The following is a 21,729-nucleotide window of genomic DNA, read 5'->3' on the forward strand; positions in this document are numbered from 1 at the left end:
CACCATACGATAAGAATGGAAAAAAAATTGCTACACCAAGCAGCGTGTTTCCCGCGATGGAGGCGCATGATGTTTTATAACCCATGTTTAATTTTTTTTAATTTTCCTCGTTAAACTAATTCTGTTTAATATCACAACTCATCATTGTAACTACATGTAAAACAGTATATTAATTTGTTGATTGTGCACATAACACATTACAGCATAATAAATATAAACTGGCTGTTTTTGCAACATTATAATATAGTTCTTAAATATGCTTAATAAATACCTTATGTGCTTACTAAATACCTTTCATGCTTAATAAATTTCTTTAAATATGTTCAATAAATATCTTCAAATAAATCAATGAGCAAAAGTCCTCATTTTTTTAGATAATAAAAGGTACATAAGCCTTAAACATAATACTAATATCCAATTATACATAGCTATACACATTCTTCACATTGGCCATTCTCCACATCACATTAGCGTAGTCGACAACGTCCGGGAAGCCGGCTGTAGATTGAGATTAAAATTGGATGAATATATTGATAACCATCACGCGATCTCTAATACGATACTGACCCTCGTCCCTTTACCGTCCACACAATATTACGAGACACCAGGCGCCCCCATCAATCGTATCCTTGAACAGGCGACAGACTAACAACGATGACGAGTGATCGGTAGCTGCTTGCATGTATTATTACCCCGTACACTAGTCTTCGTCGATTGACGTGGCGTTAGAATGACGCAAAAGTGAAAACGCGCCGGTTTCGAAACGTGCCGCCGAAATTGTCGGCAAAAAAACATGATCGCAAACGGGTGTGTATGGCGTGGGCTTGTCCCAAACGCAGGCCAAGCGGCAAAGTTTGGCTAAAATTAGTCTATAACATATGCAGTCGCCGGTAGAATCGCGCTATATCTTGAGAGCGCAAGCGAACTGCGCACAATCGCTCACCGGACTGCGTAGCTTAGAACAATAGGACTTTACTCTAAATGTAATGGCATTGTTTCAATGCGTATATAAAAATTAAGACTTTTAGACGAAATTTCAAAAAAAATTTAAAGTTAAAGCTAAATGTATACATGTTAATTATGCAAAAAAAACATTATTTAATACAAGTATTACGGTGAGTAAAATTATAAATAAGTATTAAAAAAAACTAAAATATATTTTACTGTATGTTTTAAATCCTTATACATGTAAATAAAATATAACATAAAATATGTACTCATATTTTCAACTCATATTTTCAACACAGTAGTTATATTGGCGCTGATCAAGAAACTGAAATAAACATTAACAAGTAGGTAAAAAGCACGACACTATCCCTATTTTCGTTGAAGAGAAACTAAATGTACTTTTCTCTCGAGGTGCCTAGAAAACTCTCCACGATCTGTTAGACTTAACTCAATCGCTTTCACCCGGCAGTCAGTCATTGGACGTTGGCGCGCACGTTTTTCGGGCACCGCGTTTCAGGTCTGCGATATCCGGTGGTGAAGTTATATAAAAAAGAGAGAACATTTTCCCTTCAGCTCTCCCGGTGGAAGTTGAAAGGTCGGATTGATCTGGCGAAGAAGTTTCATCTGGAGTTTGAGAAGCATCACTGCCAGTGTTTTCTTGAAGCACAGGCAAACATCAATAGAACGGATTAGTTGATAGTGAAAAAAAGTGTACCGATCAGTTTTTTTGCCCTCGGTCGAGATTCATCCAGATTATTTGATTTTTTTTTGGAGCCCAGCACCCGAAAAAGAGTCGTAAAGGATCATCGATCTTCCTACAGACGGATTTATCATCTCGTAATCACGCACCTTACAGTAGCGATTGAAAAGTGTGAGCATCGAAAATCGAAAGGCGATTTTTTCGGAAAAAAAAATCGTTACTTTATTAATATAGCGCTGTCCCGGGCAAACGTCCTATGCGGCGGAGTGCTATGCGATTGCGATGAGTGTAAGTGATTGTCGTTGTGTGGAATTGTGGTGTCATGCATTGCTCTGTCGGGGCAGCAAATATATGTGTTTGTGCATGTGCGTCTGTGTGTGTGTGCTTCTAACCGTCTTGTCCGCTGCCCCAACCAACCACGCGATGGCTACCTGCGCTAAGATTATATTAAAAATAGAAAATCGGTACCATTTTAGTGGGTCTCATTCGCACACGGCCCCGCCCAGTGCCTCGTGCCCTCAAAGTCGTGGTCCACCGCGCGGTGGCCAGCCGACAACGACACTTGGATTGAGTCGAGCCACTCGTCTGCAAAGCACTCCTATCCGACTCTGTCTGAACATCAATTGTCGCTAGGCTGCGTGAGCCGTGTTTTGTCACACAAAGAGAAGCGCGATCATCACGAATCCGCGAAATGAGTTTCACCGTCTGGAACGAGAGAAAAAGGGAGAGCGATTGCTGCTTATAGTCATCCGGCACCGGTACGGGCCTTGGTGCAGCTCTTATTGGTGCCATTTTTGGCATGGAATGCGGAATCGAGACGTTCGCTTGATCTCGTGCTAAGGCAATAACACATAATGCACCGACGGTGCAGGTCTGAAACCGTTACGCAACTCAATATTACCAGAATTGAACAGAAATAGAAGTGCTCACTATATACCGTTGGTTGGTTCAAAATAGCTATGATTAATAAATCCTTACGTTTTATTCATTGGTATTTTAAATAAATCTCACGGAACGGCGATCAACACCGAGTGTAGCTTGAAGTGGGCGAGAAAGTGCAAACAGACGACAGTGCCCAACAGTGTTTGCCGGCGTCTAAATACGTCTATTGGCGGTTCCCATTCCACCGTCAAACGGTGCTGAAACACAGCATGTTGATGTGAATTTCGGTGATATCCTTGACGTGGTGACACTCGTTCGTTTTGCTACCTTTTCCGGTTGCATGTGCACCAGCTAATTCCTGTTCCTTTAAAGGACGATACTACACTCGTGAACTTGTGCAAAGTGCAAGGTTTTTGGCAAAATCAGGCAAAAGTCAACGAACGGGAACCACGAGTATCTTTAAATAAATTCGCAGCAACTTCGCGCCACGGTATCGTTGAGAGCTAATTTCGTACACCGTCTGACGGCAGCACTTCCGACACCGTTCTGGACAAATGGTTTTTATCTCGATCTGCTGCCTCGTATGGGCGCATAGTGTTTCTCCGATGTTCGACAGCTGGTGGTCCGCTTTTCCAGCCGTGAAAAGCGGATCTGAATGTTTTATTTTTGGAACCAGTGGAAAACTATGACCGTCCTGATCGTGACTCAACGACTCGCTTTTGTGGAGTGAACAGTGATCAGGGTGTTTGAAGCGAGAACTATTTCTTCATCTGGATTGAACGAAATCTCTGATGTTTTCTGGTTTTATGTGCAAACATAAAATTTACATTCGTCTCGTTTGTCTGACCCATTTGCAGGGAATGATTGATGAAATCTCAAAGAGCATGTTGCGAGAGCTACAAGTTTTCAGACACGCTGGTTTAATGCAAGCAGAGCAAAAAAACAAATCATCCATTTTAAGTAAAGTTAGACTGATTTTGTAAATCTAATTATCTGACACTCAGCATGAATCAAAAATTTTTTTAAAGTTCTTTTTTAATTTCTGTTTACATCCCAGCAAATTTATATTTTTTTAATTCAAAAGGCAAAACGTTAAAAAATACATTATGCATAACCGATTATCGGTAGCATTATCCGTATCAGTAATCATAAAAATACACCATACAAGATATTCATATATCTATCCATTTAATAGACACGTCATACAATGCATCTTTTGCTGTGTGGTAAAGTCTAAAGTAAAAAAAGAATATAAATAACAATCCAAAAGATATGTTATTCAGCAGAAAGATACATACTAATATTGATAGACTATGGATTGTCAGATCTTCTTTCAATTAAGACTAAATGAAGATGCTTTTTATATTAAAATGTCATTCAGACTCATAATATTCCGCGTGGATGATAACTAGGTGAAATATCAATGAATGTTATAAAAAATACGCAAACAATTTAATCAAACATTTATTTTGTCGCGATACAACAAGACAAGAAATAGATAAAATTTCATGTCCATAGCTTGAAACATGTAATTGCTTGCAACTTATAAAAAATATATTTTTTTAAGAGTTTTGGTAACTATGAAACGGCGCTTGGCCAAGCCTATCGTACCGGTTACATGAAAAACACCATGCGCCTCCATCACGAGTGTGATTACGGCGATTTCCTCCTTACTGAAAGGGAATTACAAATAAACAAAATCTGAAATCATTTGCCGCGCCTACCTTACACTTTTCTATTGACTAAGAATAAACCAAAAGAAAAATCACTCATTTGGACCTGAACTCGAGATAAGTGCAGTGGAATGCTAGACTGCGAACACCACCTTCGCAACAACGCGTTTTGGCTATACGCAACACATGCAAGTGAATGTAAATAATGTTTAAAAATAAATTACGCCTTCAAAGCAGAGGTGCTCGAGAATGCGAGAAGAATGAGACTATTTTCTTTCCGTTTTTATCAACAATAAAGCTCTAAGCTGTTCGGCTTTATGTGCCTTGGAGTGAGGTAGAATAAACAAATTCTTTAAACGTTTTCAATCCAATTGGCTGCACGTAACATTGTAGCTTGTTATTATTTAAAGAGTCTAAAGTATCCAAAATGCTTCTATACCCATGATGCAAGCCAAGTTTAATGCTATAATTTAAAAGACTTTTATCAATATGCATCAACAATAAAATGAAAACTTGTAAATCTTTCTGTTTCCTCCAGAATATCCGTCAACCAAACACGTCAAATATGGCATCAAGCCCAACGAATAGGTTCCGCAGTGGTCGTAACATGCCAGCATGGGTGGTAAGCGAACTAGAACCAAGGTTTGCGGACAATCAGACAAAGCAATTATATTCCATTTCCGTGTACCATCTTGTGACATTGTAACAGACCGAAAGCAGCGACCGTGTTGGTCCACCTCCTCCACCGCCACCGATCAACACCGATCCTGAGTATGAGGTCATCGATGTGGCAAATCAACAGCAGTATTCCAATGCTCCTCCACCAGTACCGTTGAAATCGCCAGGTAACCGAGAGAGAGAGAGAGTGACTCCAGCTGTCGGAGAGCTTGCAGCTAATGCAAATATTTCTTCAATTCCCATTCTCGTTTGTCGTGCAGACATCAAACGTCTTACCGTGATGAAGTGCGACCTGTGCGGCTCGGTTTCGCCCACCGTGCGTTGTGAGCAATGCGATCACAACCTGTTCTGTGCCTCCTGTGACGATCGCTACCATCGACATCCGAAACGTCAAACGCACGTCAGAAAGGTATGTGACTGTTAGAATGTAGTGGAATTCAAGCTACGCACCCATTTTATGCCATTTTAAGTCATTTGGAGTTCGTTCCATCCCGACTGTGCATGTGTGCCATGAAAGTACTCCGGTTCACATACCAACACATTCGTGCAATATTTCCCCCAGGCCAAGGCAAAATACCAGCTATGGAAGAGCCACTGCCCTGACCTGTGTCATTTTGCGTACGTTTTTTGGCAAACGCTACTACCGTCCTCAACGAAATGTCATCCTTCGTACGACATGATCGATGTCCATCCGCATTTGACTCATGGTGGTATATATCCTGTGTATAAAACCATCGAAAATACCACAACATTCGATCGTTCTTGATCTATCGCAAGCATCCTCACGAAAATGGCCACTCGTTTCGATTCGATTTCACCCAATTGGCTTTACCATTCCGATTTCCAACCTTTCGTATTCGCCGGTCAACGTAGTTCTCTGTGTTCTTCCATCCATTTTTCTTCTTCTCCACAGCCCATTGATCCTCCACCGGTGGCGTCGTCGACGCCCAGTACGATCAAGCCTCCGCTGCCACCGAAAGGTGACGCCGGAGCCGGTGGACCGTTGCCTCCGCCGAGAAGGACCAAACGGCCTGGGAGTTTCCACCTACCTAGCCCCATGTTTGGACGCAAGCAGGACCAGCAGGTACGCCGCTGCATTCTTTCGTGAGGACATAGTTGACTGGCCACCCACTGACCTTCCATGTTTTAAGCAAAAAGCAAAACAAAATTACCTCTGGCTGAGCAAAAGAAAAACGCATGAATTTAGGGACAGAAGGGTGCGCAACATTTGAAACGTGAAATCATAGTTTCGATCTTCTCAACTTCGAATGGCCAAGAGCTTCGGTAGGAGCAAAACGGGCGCTCTGGTAGATTTTCTATAACTGCCCATAATTCACAGATTGTGTATGCCTAATTATACACGCCGATTACCGATTGTTTGCTTTTTAATTATGATGCTCTCGACACGTGTAGTGCTGACTTTTCTAATCGCGTTTAAACCATCGAAACTAATGTCAAGATGTGCAAGATCGAAATACACTGTCTCTCGTTTGCTGCTTCTACGAACTGTGTGCATGTGTTTTCATTTGGGGTTTTCTTTACATAAGCATTTTTTTTAGCATATAGTCCTGCTGCTTGTTTTGTTAATATGCGCACTAATACCCGAGGCACATTGAATAAAACATAATTCGTAATGTAATTGATCGGCATGGGTTTAGATTTTGATTGAGGCAAAGAAAAACTAGCAATCCTGCAAGACAGGCACAAGTATGCTAATAAACATTGGCCAAACTGAAGATAAAAGGTTTTGTCGCGTTGTTCTTAAACTACGACCGAAGCAATGGTTCGAGTCACTGGCAGGGTTTACTATTTTACGGTTCTACTTTTGCTCCATTCAAGACAATTCCCACGACAGTTCCACAAGGACAACCGGAACATCAGCAACAGAAACCGCCTCCTCCACCGCCTAGCCCGGCGCTTTCCTTGCGGGAAAAGATGAACTCCTTGAAGCGATTCATACATCCCTCGAACAGGCCTCTGCCCGATCCTCCGGAGAACAAAATTCATTGTAAGTCCAACACCCACTAGGACCCATACATTCCTTATCTCCATCGCATAAGATCAAGGTGGTAAATCAGGATCTATTCACATTGCTTGCCTGTCCTTTAGCTTCCAACTCGTCTCTGGACACCGTTTCGAAGCGTTCGCCATCCGTTGGCCCATCGCGATCCGTTTCGAGCACGATGGAAAAAATCCAGAACAACACAGCGGCCACCTTAGATCGCATGACACTGTTGCAGCAGCGCTACCGGCAGCACCAGGAGGCGATGAAGTCCGATGGAGATCGCAGCAGGCGGGCAAGTCTTACTTCCAACACGGACCTCCAGGTACCGCAGAGAACGGGACGGGCAAAATTTTGTTTGGATTTTTTTTTTACTTTTGCTTTTTGTCAATGTAAACTCATTTGTACACGGTTCTGTGAACCGATCCCGTCTTGCTTATCTGTGTTGCTCAAATTCATCGCTCTTGACGTACGAGTTGCACTATGCAATTCGTCGGTATCGGCGCTTCTATATTTATCAAAGAAGCCTTCATTTAAACAACGCTTCTACTCATTACTATGCTTTTTTGTGTAATCGTCCCGATCTACAGTCATCTGCTACCGAATCATCGAACAGCTTCCGTAGCAAGCCGTCAGGTTTTCAGCAACAGCAACAGCTTCAGCATCAGCAGCAGTTTCAACCAGCGCCTCCGACGCAGCATCTTCAATCGAGGTGGATGAATCCGCCCGCACCCAGAATACGATCTGGAAGTGTTGCCTCCGGCATAAATTTGCTGTCCGTCCCGGGAACGTTGAACGGACAGGGCACTGGCTTTGCCGTTGAGCCGACTAATCTAGGCAATAGTAATACACCGTCTATCTCTCCTACCCAGCACTCGGAGTTTGGCGATTCGATGCCGAATGCTCCGCGTAGCCTTAGCACGTCCGTATTCAATCTACATCAGCCCCCGCAGCAGCAGCAGCCCAATATGTGGGGTTTTAACCCTATTCACCAGGTGAGGATTCTTCGGCCCTATATCCTTAAGCTTCTTCGTGAAAATGTCGTTCTTTCTTTGGTATAACTATGTGTTGTCTGCTTATATCATTCTTTTCATTTACCCACTCCGTAACAGGCTCAATCAATGGCACACTTCAACCCAATGCAATGGAACCAAATGAATCCCTGGATGGCACGTGGCTCGCAGAACGGTTCCAACATGAGCCTAAATTTGCCGTCAGCTTCGCAGCATGGCTATCATCACCCTCAAGATCCGGCCGGATATCCGCCTGGCTGGAACGCATGGGGAGGAATGTATCCCTACCCGATGGGCATGGGAGGCTATCCTATGATGCCAGGTAAGTAACGGTCGCCGAAAGCTTTCGTAGAACCATGACACCCACTAATGATGTATCTCATTTTCTGCTGCAGGTGTAGTTATGCCTCCACCAAGATCGCGCGCCAACTCCCGATCACGAGCCGCATCGCCAGCTTTGAGTATCAAATCACGCAAATCCACCATGTCGATGCGAAATCTGAACCGGAACAGCTTCGTTGATGATCTGACCGACGACGAGGACTCGGACGATGCGTTCCATCGTTCACGTGGACGCACTGGTGATCGCCGGCGTCGGGAAAGGCTCAACTCGACCAGCAGCGTCGACTTCGATGAGCCGGAACCGGCCCAAGCGTTCATTCGGGCATCGAGTGTTAAACATTCACGTTTCAACCGCGATCGTCGTGGTGGTGGATCATCAGCGCGATCGCTTATCGACTACCCAGTGACGAGAAAACCAACGGCTGCGTCATCCACTCGCTACGATCGAGAGGAAGTGACTCGCGATCGTCTGGAGAAGATGTCCCTCTCGACGTCTCGCAAAGTAACGTCAGACTCCTTTACGAATGAGTCCGACGTCGAACCGGAAGGTCGTAGAGCTGCCTCGAATCGATCGCGATCCGGCAACGATAGTGTCAGTTCACCACGTAAGCTCAACTCTGACTCCATGACAAACGATTCGGATGTGGAATTCGAACGTAGACGACAAGCTAAACTGCGAGCAGCTCAGACAAACCTTGCAGCCTCACGGCGCATTCCGTCCGATTCACAAACGAACGATTCCGAGCAGGATCTAGAACGAAATCGTCAGCAGAAAAGTAAAACGGCTCCACTTCCGGTACCTGCCAAGAAACCACTCCCCAGTTCGGACTCCGATGGACGGGAGAAACAGCGAAAGAAGAGTGACACCAAAGTGAGTGCTAAACCTGTTGCGGTTGTCCCGAAAAGGATCCCGTCTGATTCGCATACTCCCGACACGGATGGTTCGGATCAGCGAAGACGATTCACCTCGAAGCAGCAGCGACAGCGCAAGCACTCGAGCACCGAGTTCATCGCCAACGATTCGGACGTAGAAGCCCCCGAAAAGGACAACAAACAGGTGCCTCAACAGCAGGTAGTCAACGGGTTGCTGGAATTTCGAACCATCTCTCCGAACAAATCGGACTCTGACGAACAGCGTCACCTGAAAACGGTCGAGATCAAGAACATCATAAATGACACTCGTTCGGAGGTTGACAGTCATGAAGGTCCTGAAGTCCTGGAGTACTCACCACCACCGCCAGCTCTCGTCGCACCGGATCGCGAGTGGGAATGCGAGTTCTGTACGTACGTCAACGAGGCCGGTGTAAAGATTTGTGCCATCTGCTGCAAAACGGTCACGCTGAGCGTCGCAAATGGAGGAGCAAAACAGAATACCGACGGACATGCACGATCACCTCCACCGGATGTCGTGCAGGAGACACCCCAGGTGACAGAAGTCAAACTGCAGATCGTACCGCCACAGAAACCAGCCAACGGTAAGCCCCAGGCGGAGATGAAGAAGAAAGGTAGGATTCGTAAAATATCCTTTTGGCCCGGTACTAAAGCGAAGTAGTCCGTCCTTTATCGGTAGTAAGCACGCACGCATCCGCACGCACCTGCACCCTTGCCCGCCTGTACTTTTTGTCCATTGTCTAGTAAGCTCACTCCAACGTCAAGATGCCCCCGTAACAGACAGGTCCTGATAGGTTGAGGATATTTTACAGTCAACCATACTAGTTCCATTCTGGCAGAATAGCAAAGTTTACATCTTCCAAAAACCCTCACGCATTTCTGTTTTTCCCTCCAACCTAACGAATCGAAAGTGTACGCACCTAAGTGACAATCGTTCTAGAGATAATAATATCGTTTATGAGTGTTTTCCGTTTGTAAGTCGTTTTGGAATAGGTTTTCAGTTTTCCAAATGTTTGCAAGAACTTGTTGATAACCATTGCCAGGCAGTCGCGACCCGTATGCTAGGATTCGTACTGGTGTTGTGTCTAATCTAGAGAATGAGAGTAAATAAATCAGTGGAACATTATTCCATAACCCTAACCAAAGCCGCACAAAAGCCTATTTCTCGTGCAAAAGAAAACAACACTGCGAGAAACTCGTACCGAAACGTCACGTTTGCTGTCGGTTTGTCGAAGGCATTAATCGGATGGCGTCTTTTCTCGTGTTCTCTCTCGTTCTAGATGTTGACGACGAGATGGACACCGAGATGGACCCGATCGGAGGTGAGATTGTCAGATCAAAAAGTGACGACGTCGATCGTCGTGGTGTTGATGGTTATGATGTTAAAGGGCTAGTAGTAACCGAGGACAGTACGCTCGAACGCACAAACGTCGAAAATGAACCGACAAACTTTGACCATAATCGTGCCAACGAGGTCACACAGGTTGAGAAAAGGGTCGTGAAGGAAAAGGTCTCGACGGGGTGCGGACCATCACCTCCAAGGGAGATCGTAGAAGTTCCGCGCACGGTTGTCGACGGTGTTCGATCTCATCACAGGGCTTCGATCGGCACATCACCGCCACCTCAAGACATGTCTACCCAGGTATGGAGGTATGTAGGCATATGTTTCCTTACACCACTAACACCATCGTTTCCCAACACCTTCCATTAGACATACGATTCGTTTGAGCAGGTGCGTCAAGAAACTGCCCCAAAAATGCCCCCAGCTGATAATCTGGTAAGTGAAGACTCACAGGAACCTCCTCAACAACATCAGAAAGACTCTCTACCATCGACGACGCTGTACAAGCGATCGTACTCTCTCGCTACACCTCAGATGCTCGAAGTCGACCGACCTGCCAGCCGCAATAGCATCTCTAGCGACACACAGGTATGGCGCCCAAGGAATCGACGATAACTGTCGCGAGTAACTCATCCCCAGAAACCGACCCTACCATCTAGAACATTATGCATCGTGGTTCATTATCGCCGCACATTGCATTATTTCATCGTTGACAAACGACGCGCTTTGTTGATCGTCTATTTTTGGCAATCGAGTCGCGTCAGACATCTCCTAATCCCCTAACACCATTCGTTAACTGGCCGTACCGAAACGATCGCACTTCATTAGCTAGACGCTGCTTCCTTATAGCAGCCTGCAAGTTGACGCTTCGGCTTCTGTGTCTGTTCTCTACCGGTGCCGGTTTAGACGTAATGATCAAAAATAGCCCTCACGAGATGTCGCCTCCTGGTACGATTGCACCATGCTCGTCAAATATGCGGTAATGCTTGGCGGCTGCGGCGGCGGCTTCCCACTCAGCGTGGTTGATGTACGCTCCGATGTTAGGCGTGACGTCACATTGGTTCGGCAAAGCGTCGGGAGGTTGATTTATGCGAACCGAGAAACTTTTGGTTCCCCTGCAAATATACATCTTCCTCCCATCCTGCTGCTTGAGGGGGGTAGAACGTTTCAAATAGGCCCACAATGCACGCGAAAAGCATTAGTTTCAATTCAAGTGCGAGTGGTAGCTTAGCTAGTTTTGGTAAGGATCATCTCACATGCAATAAAATCTAGTTTGGTCAAGCTTTTTCTTTTCTAAACTGGGTAATGAGATCTAGATTTGCTTTGTTGCAGTTATTAGCTGGTACAATGTTTGATCCATCTAAATCGAGGAATGATATTTTGTTTTTTGGCGGGATCAATTTTTTGATACTTCATAGAACCCATGAGCATATATACTACTAACGATGTAGGTGTTTTATGTTTTCTTGTTTTATATGGAACATGTTTTTTGTACAGAAATCTTTTGAATTATTTATTTTACTTTATTTTTCACTTAATATATGCCCTAAGATATTTGCTGATATTCAACATTAGAGATTTAAGCAGTAATAAAATACTTTGATAAGAAGAGTTACATATCAAATAGCCCCCTAACAAGTTTATCATATATTCGTTTTACTAATACACTGTATTTGTAATCCCATCTTGCTAAAATAAACTTTTGTACATCATATGATTTGAAAACAGTTATCAGTGGAAGATTTCTAGTGTATATGTTAATTTGTTCAACTACACGGATCTACACCATAAAGCAGTTTGAATGTCAACTGACAAATCTCGTTCAATTGTCTTTTAGAGCCTTCCACCATCACCACACGAACTGAGCCCTCAGCCTGGTCTGAAAAGCTCGTCACGATACCACGCAAACCAAGCACTGAACCAAACGTCCCATCCGAACCAATCATCCACATCATCCCTTCGCTATGACCAGCAGCAGGACGATAGCCTGTCTTACCTGGATCGGGCCATTCATCAGATCATTCAAACGGCCAATCAAGCCATCGGTGCTGCCGGTCGATCACCAACCATCTCCGAAGGGAACATGTACCGTACATTTAACGATCTGCGGCGTATCGATAAGATTCAGCCGGCAAAGGTCGCAACTCTGCCGGCGATCGCCGAAAAACTCCCTCCACAACAGCCAACGGTGAAAAGAGCAGCGTGCAGAGATAGAGAAGTTATACCCTTGCAGCATGGTACTCATTGGCAATTGTTTTTCTTCCGATCTTAGCGCGTAAATACCATGGACGATCAGCAAGATCCAGAAGAGATCACGCAAAACGAGGACCGCTCTGAGGTGGTTCAAAGTCTCTTGACGACAAAGGAGGAACCATCAGAGATGACGCTTCTTTTACGGGTAACGTTTTTGAATGGGTTTATCTTTTCATCAACGTTGGGCATCGTGTGACCTATTATCAACTATCTACACTTCAGGAAGCAGAGCACTACAAATTCACTGCCGAAGAGTTGCAGGCGGCTATGAATCATTGTGGCGAGAAGCATCCGGTGCAGTGGCTACGCGGTAACTGGAACAAGTTGATCGAAACCGTCCAAACGTTGGCCACTAAGTACGGCCACGAGAAACGGGAGAATATTATTGGCACCATCTCGACTTCCGAGGCTAGAGAGGCATTGCGGATGCACAAGGGGAATATCTGGCGTGCGATCACAGAGTGCATTGAACAGAGGCAACGCAAGTACCACGAGATCGCCTCGAAGGGTAACTTCACTCGCGAAGACATCGTCACAAGCCTGACGGCGCATCATGGAAACCTCGAGCTAGCCATGGTTGAGCTAAGCAAAACCCAGCTCAAGCCGTTCCTGATGCGCATCTGGGGTCCACCGAATGGGGCCGAAAACGACAGCGGAAACTTGCTGTTGCAGCAAGCGCTACAAGAGGATCGAAGTGGAATCAGTAAGAAACGATCACATCGGCTGTAGAGTGGATGGTCGTGAGATTTAGTGGTATTAATGCTAGTTTTTCTTTCCCTTTCCTTGTGTTTTTTTGTCTTGTATTGCAAAATCGTCAACAATTGGAAAATCCTGTGCGAATGCTGTGTTTTGTTGTTGGTGTGTTGATCTCCCACTTGTGCACCCGACCTTTGATCCTCGCGTTGTTTGATGTTGTCGATCCTGTGACCCCTACCAAAATCCGGCTCACTATTAGGCAGTGAAATTCAGGAGTTTATTAGTGCCCACGTCGAACAGGAGTTACTTGGGGAAGGAACATCGCATCCATCGGAACAGAGCATGCATGCAGAGGATGGAGATCATGGAACGGCGAACACAACCAAACAAGCTAGTGTGCAGGAAGTCGAGCCGGAAATACAGCAAATTATAGAGCCGGAGGATACCGCTGAATCGTCAATGGTGGAAGAAGAACAACGCGAAGAGGTATGTGAAGAGCAAACAATGACTTCGTCCAGTACGGAAATTCTGAAAGACATCGAGGCCCTCATCTCACAAATGGAGCGAAGGCAAGATACCTCCAATGGGCCGGTTTTGCGGAACATTCAGCAACTGCTGAGTCAGCTGGCCGTTAGTGAAAGGCCTCCATCCGCCACATCAGTGCGTTCCCAGGCAAGTGATCAGCGAATCATGAACAAAAGTCCCATCCCGGCGCGCAATGGAAAGGAAACGATTCATTCGACCGATCCAAACCGAACCATCGAGGACGACGTACGTGACTTTGTGCAGGAAAACATACAAGACATACTGCCGAACCTAGTGCACCAGGTGCGACAGGAACTTGACGCTGTAAAAGAGGGTTTACGTACTAAATCTAGCACGTCATTGGAGGACGACATACGAGAGACGTTGATGAGAGCCGAGTACTCAGAGCACGATTATAGCAACATTCATTATTTCCCATTCGAAAAAACGACTGAATCGGTGATAGATTTCCCAGAGCGCCAGCCAACGCTTAAACCGATCGTACAAACCGCGACGATCGAAAGGGCGGATGAGCATGCCAATATTCAAAAGTTCCTGGAAAGAGCGATCAGAAATGAAAAAACGACGACGGTCTTCGATCAGGTCAAGCTCAACAGCTATCACATCGATAGCAGTTCTGATGAAGCTCGACAAACGGCGGAATCAACCGATTATTACGATATTGTATCGATAAACGAAAAGCTTATACATTTGTTCACCAAGCCTCAACCGAAAGAGTCACAAATTGTGCATCAGTTGGAAGAACAACCGAAAAACTCATCTTCACAACAACACTCATCAATTACAGCAGTACAGAACATAACAGGGCAGCATAGCATAGAGCAAGCAGTAACTACTGAGCATTCGACACATGGACAGGAGGCGCAGGGAAAACCTTTGATGCCTGCAGATCAGACACTACAACTTGAAGCCTCGTCAGAGAAGAAGGGTGCGAAAAAACGGCGAGGATCTAGAATTCCTGTCAACAAGAATAACTATCTTTACCGCCGTCCGGTGAAAAGTTCTTCCGAAAGCGATTTTGAAGCGTTGGGACAGAACGTGAAACAGAATCAAGCACCCATTGCCACCATCGACCACGTGGAAGAAATACGTCATGTAGTAGAGAACATTGAACAGATAGAACAAGCAATCGAAGCCGAAGATCTGCCACAGCCAGAAGAACCTCGAGATGAAACGGAGCAAATCCAAGAACCTATCTACATAAATTTGCCAATTACATCGCAATCTCCTGTTGTAGAGACACCCATCGTACCCGACTCGCAAAGCTTATCAATGATCAACTCAAATGTAACAGAAACCGAATCACAAAATGGATCCACAAACCCCCCAGTAGAAGAATCGTTAAAAGTGCAAGAACCGTCAACACCGGTTTTACCAAACACGAACGAAACTGTTTCAAAAGAACCTGCCCCAACAATACCGACGGATAATAACAACGAAACCATTGTATCCTCGTCTGCACCAGCAGAGGCCAATGCAATTCAAGTTGAATCAATTTCAAGGGATGTAACAGCAGGACAACCAACCACAGTCGAGGCCGATGGAGATTCACAGGAGGATGTGCTTGTTCATAGTTCGAAATTAGCCAATAATCTCTCTGAGCTTGTGCTGGACACAAAACGGCTCATACAACAGATGAAAGATGAAATCAATTCCGATATAGCAACCTTCAACGAAGACGATGCTAACTTTGAAGAGGAATACTACGAAGAGGAATACGAAGACGAGTGGGAAGGGGAGGAGGAAGAGGAGGAAGAAGAATGGGATTCCAACGAAGAGTATGATGTAGACGAAAACGGTGATTTCTACGAGTATGAGGATGATGACGAAGATGGTTCGGTCATGTTTTCCGAGATGACCATCATCGACTCCAACAATGGAAAATCGAAAAGCGTGGAGCAACAGCAGATCGAAGCGACACCGATACAGGAACCACCGCAAATGATTCTGCCCAAAATCAATATGGATGTCGTGCGAGAAAACGAACGGAACAGCGCATCGGAGGTGAGCGATCTACCCCTGGATAGTGACTTCAACGATGCTATGAGTGTGATCGAGCAGTCGGTCGGAGAGTTGAGAAGCATGTTACACCTGACGAAGGAGGCGCTCGGGCCACTCGAAATGGCAGCTCCCCTGCACCATGCTTCGAGTGTAGAAACACTCCAGAATAGTCCGGAACAGAGCGTAATGAGTGAGGTTACACTTGTGCCCGAACCTATTACGTCCACTGAAGAATCTAGTGAACAAACACTAGTGGCGGAGGAAAACCTCCCAATGACCATGAAGGAGGTGCAAACACTGATAAACGCCAAGGCAGTGATTGGAGGGTTTCTTAAAAACGTGCAAAAAATTGAGCAACAGTCCACAGCAGAGCAACTGCCAAACGAAGAATTGGCAAACGAATCCCCCTTGGTTATATACGATTCCGTTAAAACATCTTCTACAGAGACTACGGATAACAAGCCGGCCTCGGTAATTGAAAGAACTGGAAGAGAAAACACAAATGAAACCGCGGTTCTACAAGAGAAGGTAGTAAATGGTGGCGACTTACCTATACCTGAATCTTTGCCAAACAACGATGTTCAAAGCATTGGTCAAACATCAACTGTAGTACAAGCACTGAAACAAGGAACAGGTGAAAGTACCGTACAAAATGCTTCAGAAGCTCTTGAGCTAGTCGCAGCAGAGAGCAACGAAACACGAACCGATGCATCTGCCATTGATGTTTCAAATAGCAACAAACGTGATTTATCTAACACGCTGGTTGAAAACACACCGAATCAGACTGCATCTTCTAGTGGACCGTCCAATCTGCAAATTGTACAAAATGAAGTTAAAAATGGAGTATCGAATAGCACATCCATTGAGTCGAATTTACCAGAACCAACTGTCGGTCAACCTCTTTCATCTTCAGTGCAACAGAAATCTTCTGAAAAACTTGAACCTAATGAGACCGCTTTGGAGAATGTGTCAAGTGAGAACATACATGGAGCTAATGAACATGATAGTCACGATAGTTTGACGGTTGGTCCAGTAGGCGTTGACAATGTCATTGAGACAGAAATTAAGGATGCTGCTCGAACGGGCCAAATAGACGTGTCAGTGCCTACTGATTCAATAGTTCCAAACTCCGAAGAAAACTTTGCACCAGAGTACGAGAATGTTGACGTTTTGAATAATGCAGCTTCTAACATAGTTCCTGACTATGCGACTGTAATAAAAGCGGGTCCGAAGCTTCTGGCAATCGAACCATCGACGGATGGTACAGAAAATGGTAAAACTGCAGCCGATCTAAACGTGGTAATCAACGCAGAAAACTCCCCACCTCTGGGGCCGGTACCAAGTGCTCATGAAAGTTTTCTAAATCCCACTGCTAGCGCTAGCCAAGTGGAACAGAACACGAATTTGGTAGAGACCACACAAACTCAGAATATACTAACAAGTGAAACAGTGAGTGATAACAACGTTAGTTACGCAACCGAAAACAGTGCAGTAAATGATTCCGATTCTGTTGTTCAAGGGATAAACCAAACTGAACCACTAACAAGAGCAGTAGGTGTGGATGTACATCAAATTATAGAATCCGATTCCAAGGAACCAACCATCACAGATTCATCAGTAACTGTGCAAACAAGTAGCACAAACGATGCAGTGCGCCCATTTGTAGACACTCATTTTGTGGATTCATCAGAAAATCACCCCACAGCGATAGACACACAATCATCTTCGCAACAAAATCATGAACTACAAAATAACACCAGCAACACGCCTTTGCCGCAACCGTTGACAGATAATTTGTGTCATTTATCAAACGGTCATACGCGCTCGAGCGAACGTTCACCATCACCTGATTCTTTGGAGGAACCGTCATCCAGTTTTGTCGAAGTACAGCCATCACAGGTTATAGTTCATACACCTAAAACAACACCGCAACAAGAGGCCACACGACCGGAAGCTCCACCTCGTACTACGAATATTTACCAAAACGTGGACGTTCTCCCTTCCAAATCTACCCTCATCACAACCACCACCGCTACCCCGAGTGCTGTGCCCCCCGGTAGTTCATCCGTTCGACCCAAAACTAAACCACCCAAACTAACCGTAAAGATTTCGAACGCTGCTTCTTCGCAGTCGGAGGAAGGTGCCTCGCCGACAACGCCACCAACTCCCTCTGGTCAGAAGGCTAACGGCAAAGGTACTGCTTCCAAAACTAAATCTGAAAGTAAAAAGAAAACCACCAGCCCAACAGCCACCACGGTCGATTCCTCAGCTCGAAGACCGTCGATCACGCGCAAAAAATCCATCGGTAGCCCATTCGGACCGGTTCAAACGAACACGGTCAAGAATATGCAAAAAGAGTTCCTCAACAAAGCAAAGGAAACGCCTAAACCAAGCACCTCAAAAACGATGATCAAGCCAGCGAAGCTTGTGCAACCGAAGGCGTTTAGCGCCCGCACATCGACAACTCCTCCTGGCACACCGAGCAAGGCATCAACTCCGGCCTCGGATGGTGCAAGCACATCGACCAGATCAACTCCAGGACCGAGCGAAGCTGCCGAGCCTGTTCCAGGTACCTCGCGCGATACCACGTACATGTGCGAGAAGTTACTCAAGAAGAAGTACCGTGAGACGTGCTTTAGCGATGAGTACCAGACATCGGATGACGACGATGAAAGCCGGATGACGATCACCGAAAGCGAGCGCACTATTATCAAGAGCCTGGTGAAACCATACGAACCGAACAATGAGCCACCTGAAGTAAGTTGCGTGCGTGTGCTTGGGAATTTCCCTGTTCTTTGAAATGTCCATCGTCATTACCTACCTCAGGGCATACATAGAAGCTTCTTGCCATCGGCGAACCCATCGGAGAGGCCTCGATCTGAAGTGATCGTTATGATCTCTTCGTCTTTCCTCAGCTCATTAGCCATTAGTCATTAAGCAAAAGGCGAAAAAAGAAAATTATAGTGATTTTTTTTCGATAACATAGAATTTTTGAACAAGAAAAAAGGATCGTTCATAGTTTATCTAATCCCGTATCCTCTACTGCACCGCTCGCTTTAATTCAAGGTTCAAGCGAAACAACTGCTAGACGACGGGCTGGTTCAAAATCTCGCCCAAGCAGAACTTGCCGTGCAACTGATCGAGCTTCGTTACGCTAAAGATAATGCTATCTGGGCAGCCACACAATGCCATACGATCGACGAGGCGAAGGATCTTCTGCAAAAGGAGTGCGAGCTTTGTCTGGGCGTGTTCCCCATGAACGAGATCGTGTCGATGCTAAAGTGTACCCACACGTGCTGTCTCGAGTGCACGAAGGAGTACTTCACGCAGGAGATCACCAATCGGTCGATCACAAACTGCAACTGTCCGTACTGTAAGGAGCCGGATTTGAATGGACCGAACGTGACGGAGGACGACGTCCTCGAGTACTTCTCTAATCTGGACATCCTGCTGAAGAACATCGTGGATGAAGAGGTACACGATTTGTTCCAGCGAAAGATTCGTGACCGAACGTTGACGCAGGATCCTCATTTCAAATGGTGCGTTCACTGTTCGAGTGGATTTTTTGCCCGGCCTAAGCAGCGGAGACTCGCCTGCCCGGACTGTGGCTCAATCACGTGTGCCACGTGTCGCAAACAGGTATATATGCAGCAAATAAATAAACTTGGACAACGCATGTCGTTAATTCAGTACCGGTTTTTATCTTTCGCAGTGGGAATCCCAACATGAGGGGCTGACGTGTGAAAAGTTTGCCGAATGGAAGGAAGCCAACGATCCGGAACTGCAGGCAGAAGGAGTGCAGCGTCATTTGCAAACGCACGGAATCAGTTGCCCTAACTGCAAGTTCCGCTATTCGTTGGCACGCGGTGGCTGTATGCACTTCACCTGCACGCAGTGCAAATTTGAATTTTGCTACGGGTGCAACAAACCGTTCATGATGGGAGCGAAATGTGGCGTGTCTCCGTACTGTGCTAAGCTCGGTTTACATGCGCACCACCCAAGGAACTGCTTGTTTTATCTGCGAGATAAAGAGCCGAGAGATCTGCAAAATTTGCTGCTGGTAAACTTCTGTACAAAGCAAATGTTGTATACATTATCGATAATCAATACTTGTTTGTAGATGAACAATGTTTCGTTTGACACCGAGCCCTCGGAACTGATGAAGCAAGAACTAATGAATGGACAGAGCTCCATCATGAAATGTCCCATTCCACTGCAAAAGGAAACACCTGCCGGGCTGATGGACATGATCTGCAGTTCGGATGTTCCCGACAAGCATGCGGGATTGTGCAGGTAATCGGTTACGTTTGGCTACATTTTGTAGCATCCTAACAGTTTTTGCAGCATTGATTGGTTCGAAGACGTGGGTATGTAAGAGTTGGGGATATGAGTCACGGTGTGAACGATTCGAAGAGATTTCCAGTTTTATCAGGTGACAATTTATGAGAGATAATTATTATCCTTCATTTCGGTAGTCTATTTTCTTTCTCAATCGTCACATAAACGACAAATAAACATTTTGGATTCATAATCCGATTCACAGACCTTCACTGGACGGACCAGAACCATTACTAATCCATAGCCAATTCCTCCTTCGAACGCATCCCTACTTATAGATCGCATTACATAGAGTACCTTAGCTTCCTGGTGACTCAAAATAGCATTGACCCGATCAACATCCTTAATGCAGACGATCTCGAGTCGATCGTGCGGCGCGCTAACAAACGAATGCCTCCGCGCCCCTACGGCATGGTGGATGGCATCTATCGTGAATACTTGCTGCAGGTGAGAACGGTCCCGAGCATGACGTTCATTAAGCGTTGCGTTTTTCTCTATCTGCTTCTTCCAGAACCCATTACGTTGAATATTTGGTCGGTACGGTATCGAAAGCGCAGATCGATCCGCTACCGATTCTGGATCTAACCGATTGTGTCCAAGAGTTACGCCGACGCGGCATACAGCTCCCGGAACGGGGTCCTTGGGACACCGATGAAATTTACCGGGAAATGTGCCAGAAGGTGAGATGTTGCTTGCGCTACCGCTTCGAGGCCACCGTGGTTGCGTTAACATGCTCATACGGATCGCTCCCATACGGCGACTTCTATTTTCCTATGCTCTCGCTATCTCGTACTCTCTATTACTTCATGATCTTTTTTCAAACCCACTGGACACATACGGTAGCGGATTCTGACTGCACTGACTGCCATTCGAATGGACGATACTGTTCCAACGCAAAAATAATCTTTCTGCGATTTTTTTCCTGTAAACTTAGTTCCTTTGCACTTTCTTCTAACAGTAGTAAAAATTTTGTTTTAAACATTTTTGACTGGTCTGATCACTAATTCTGACTAACTGTTTGCATTGACTCGACTATCGATTGCCAGATGTACCTCGACAAGTAAGTCGCACTCATAGTAAAGAATTGAGAGAAAATGTTCGTGCTACCTGCCCATATGAATTTTATAAACGATATTCTATTTCTATTCTTTCATTTTTACAGCTCGTCAAGGAGAAGATTCCCCTCGATAATTGACGCTGAAGTATTCTTCTGGTTTTGCGACAGTAAGCAGTTTGTCAACGGTTAGGAGATTATTTTAGCTTACACATTTATATTTCTTGAGAAAGTATCGGAAGAAGTGGTGACTTATACTTAGTTTTTTATTTTATTTAACACAATACACTTAATAAACATCTCTTAGAACTAATTCGTTAGTAAAGCCTTTTATTGCTCTAAATCAAACTCTGCGCCAAGCAATGTGTCC

The 21,729-nt window shown here is 45.2% G+C and overlaps 1 protein-coding gene across 1 annotated transcript; it reads left to right on the plus strand.

The window, feature by feature from the left end:
• Positions 1-1,620: 1,620 nt before the first annotated feature.
• LOC128727295 (E3 ubiquitin-protein ligase lubel) lies at positions 1,621-21,659 on the plus strand. Its single transcript, XM_053821189.1, has 23 exons — positions 1,621-1,936; positions 4,742-4,825; positions 4,913-5,048; positions 5,142-5,290; positions 5,795-5,965; positions 6,721-6,889; positions 6,991-7,208; positions 7,474-7,878; positions 7,996-8,218; positions 8,292-9,743; positions 10,410-10,480; positions 10,535-10,771; positions 10,841-11,059; positions 12,309-12,659; positions 12,744-12,869; positions 12,947-13,427; positions 13,680-14,092; positions 18,098-18,724; positions 19,034-19,606; positions 19,680-20,027; positions 20,088-20,260; positions 20,817-20,985; positions 21,468-21,659. Exons 1-23 carry the CDS (start codon positions 1,931-1,933, stop codon positions 21,498-21,500), a joined length of 6,834 nt encoding a protein of 2,277 aa, XP_053677164.1. The 5' UTR covers positions 1,621-1,930; the 3' UTR covers positions 21,501-21,659.
• Positions 21,660-21,729: the final 70 nt, after the last annotated feature.

The sequence above is a fragment of the Anopheles nili genome, chromosome 3, assembly GCF_943737925.1.
Source record: "Anopheles nili chromosome 3, idAnoNiliSN_F5_01, whole genome shotgun sequence".
Taxonomy (NCBI): Eukaryota; Metazoa; Arthropoda; class Insecta; order Diptera; family Culicidae; genus Anopheles; species Anopheles nili.

Coding starts and splice junctions, on each gene's coding strand:
- LOC128727295 (XM_053821189.1), top strand. Junction 7,209..7,473: donor CTTCCAACACGGACCTCCAG/GTACCGCAGAGA, acceptor CCCGATCTACAG/TCATCTGCTACCGAATCATC. Junction 12,660..12,743: donor TCCCTCCACAACAGCCAACG/GTGAAAAGAGCA, acceptor TTCCGATCTTAG/CGCGTAAATACCATGGACGA.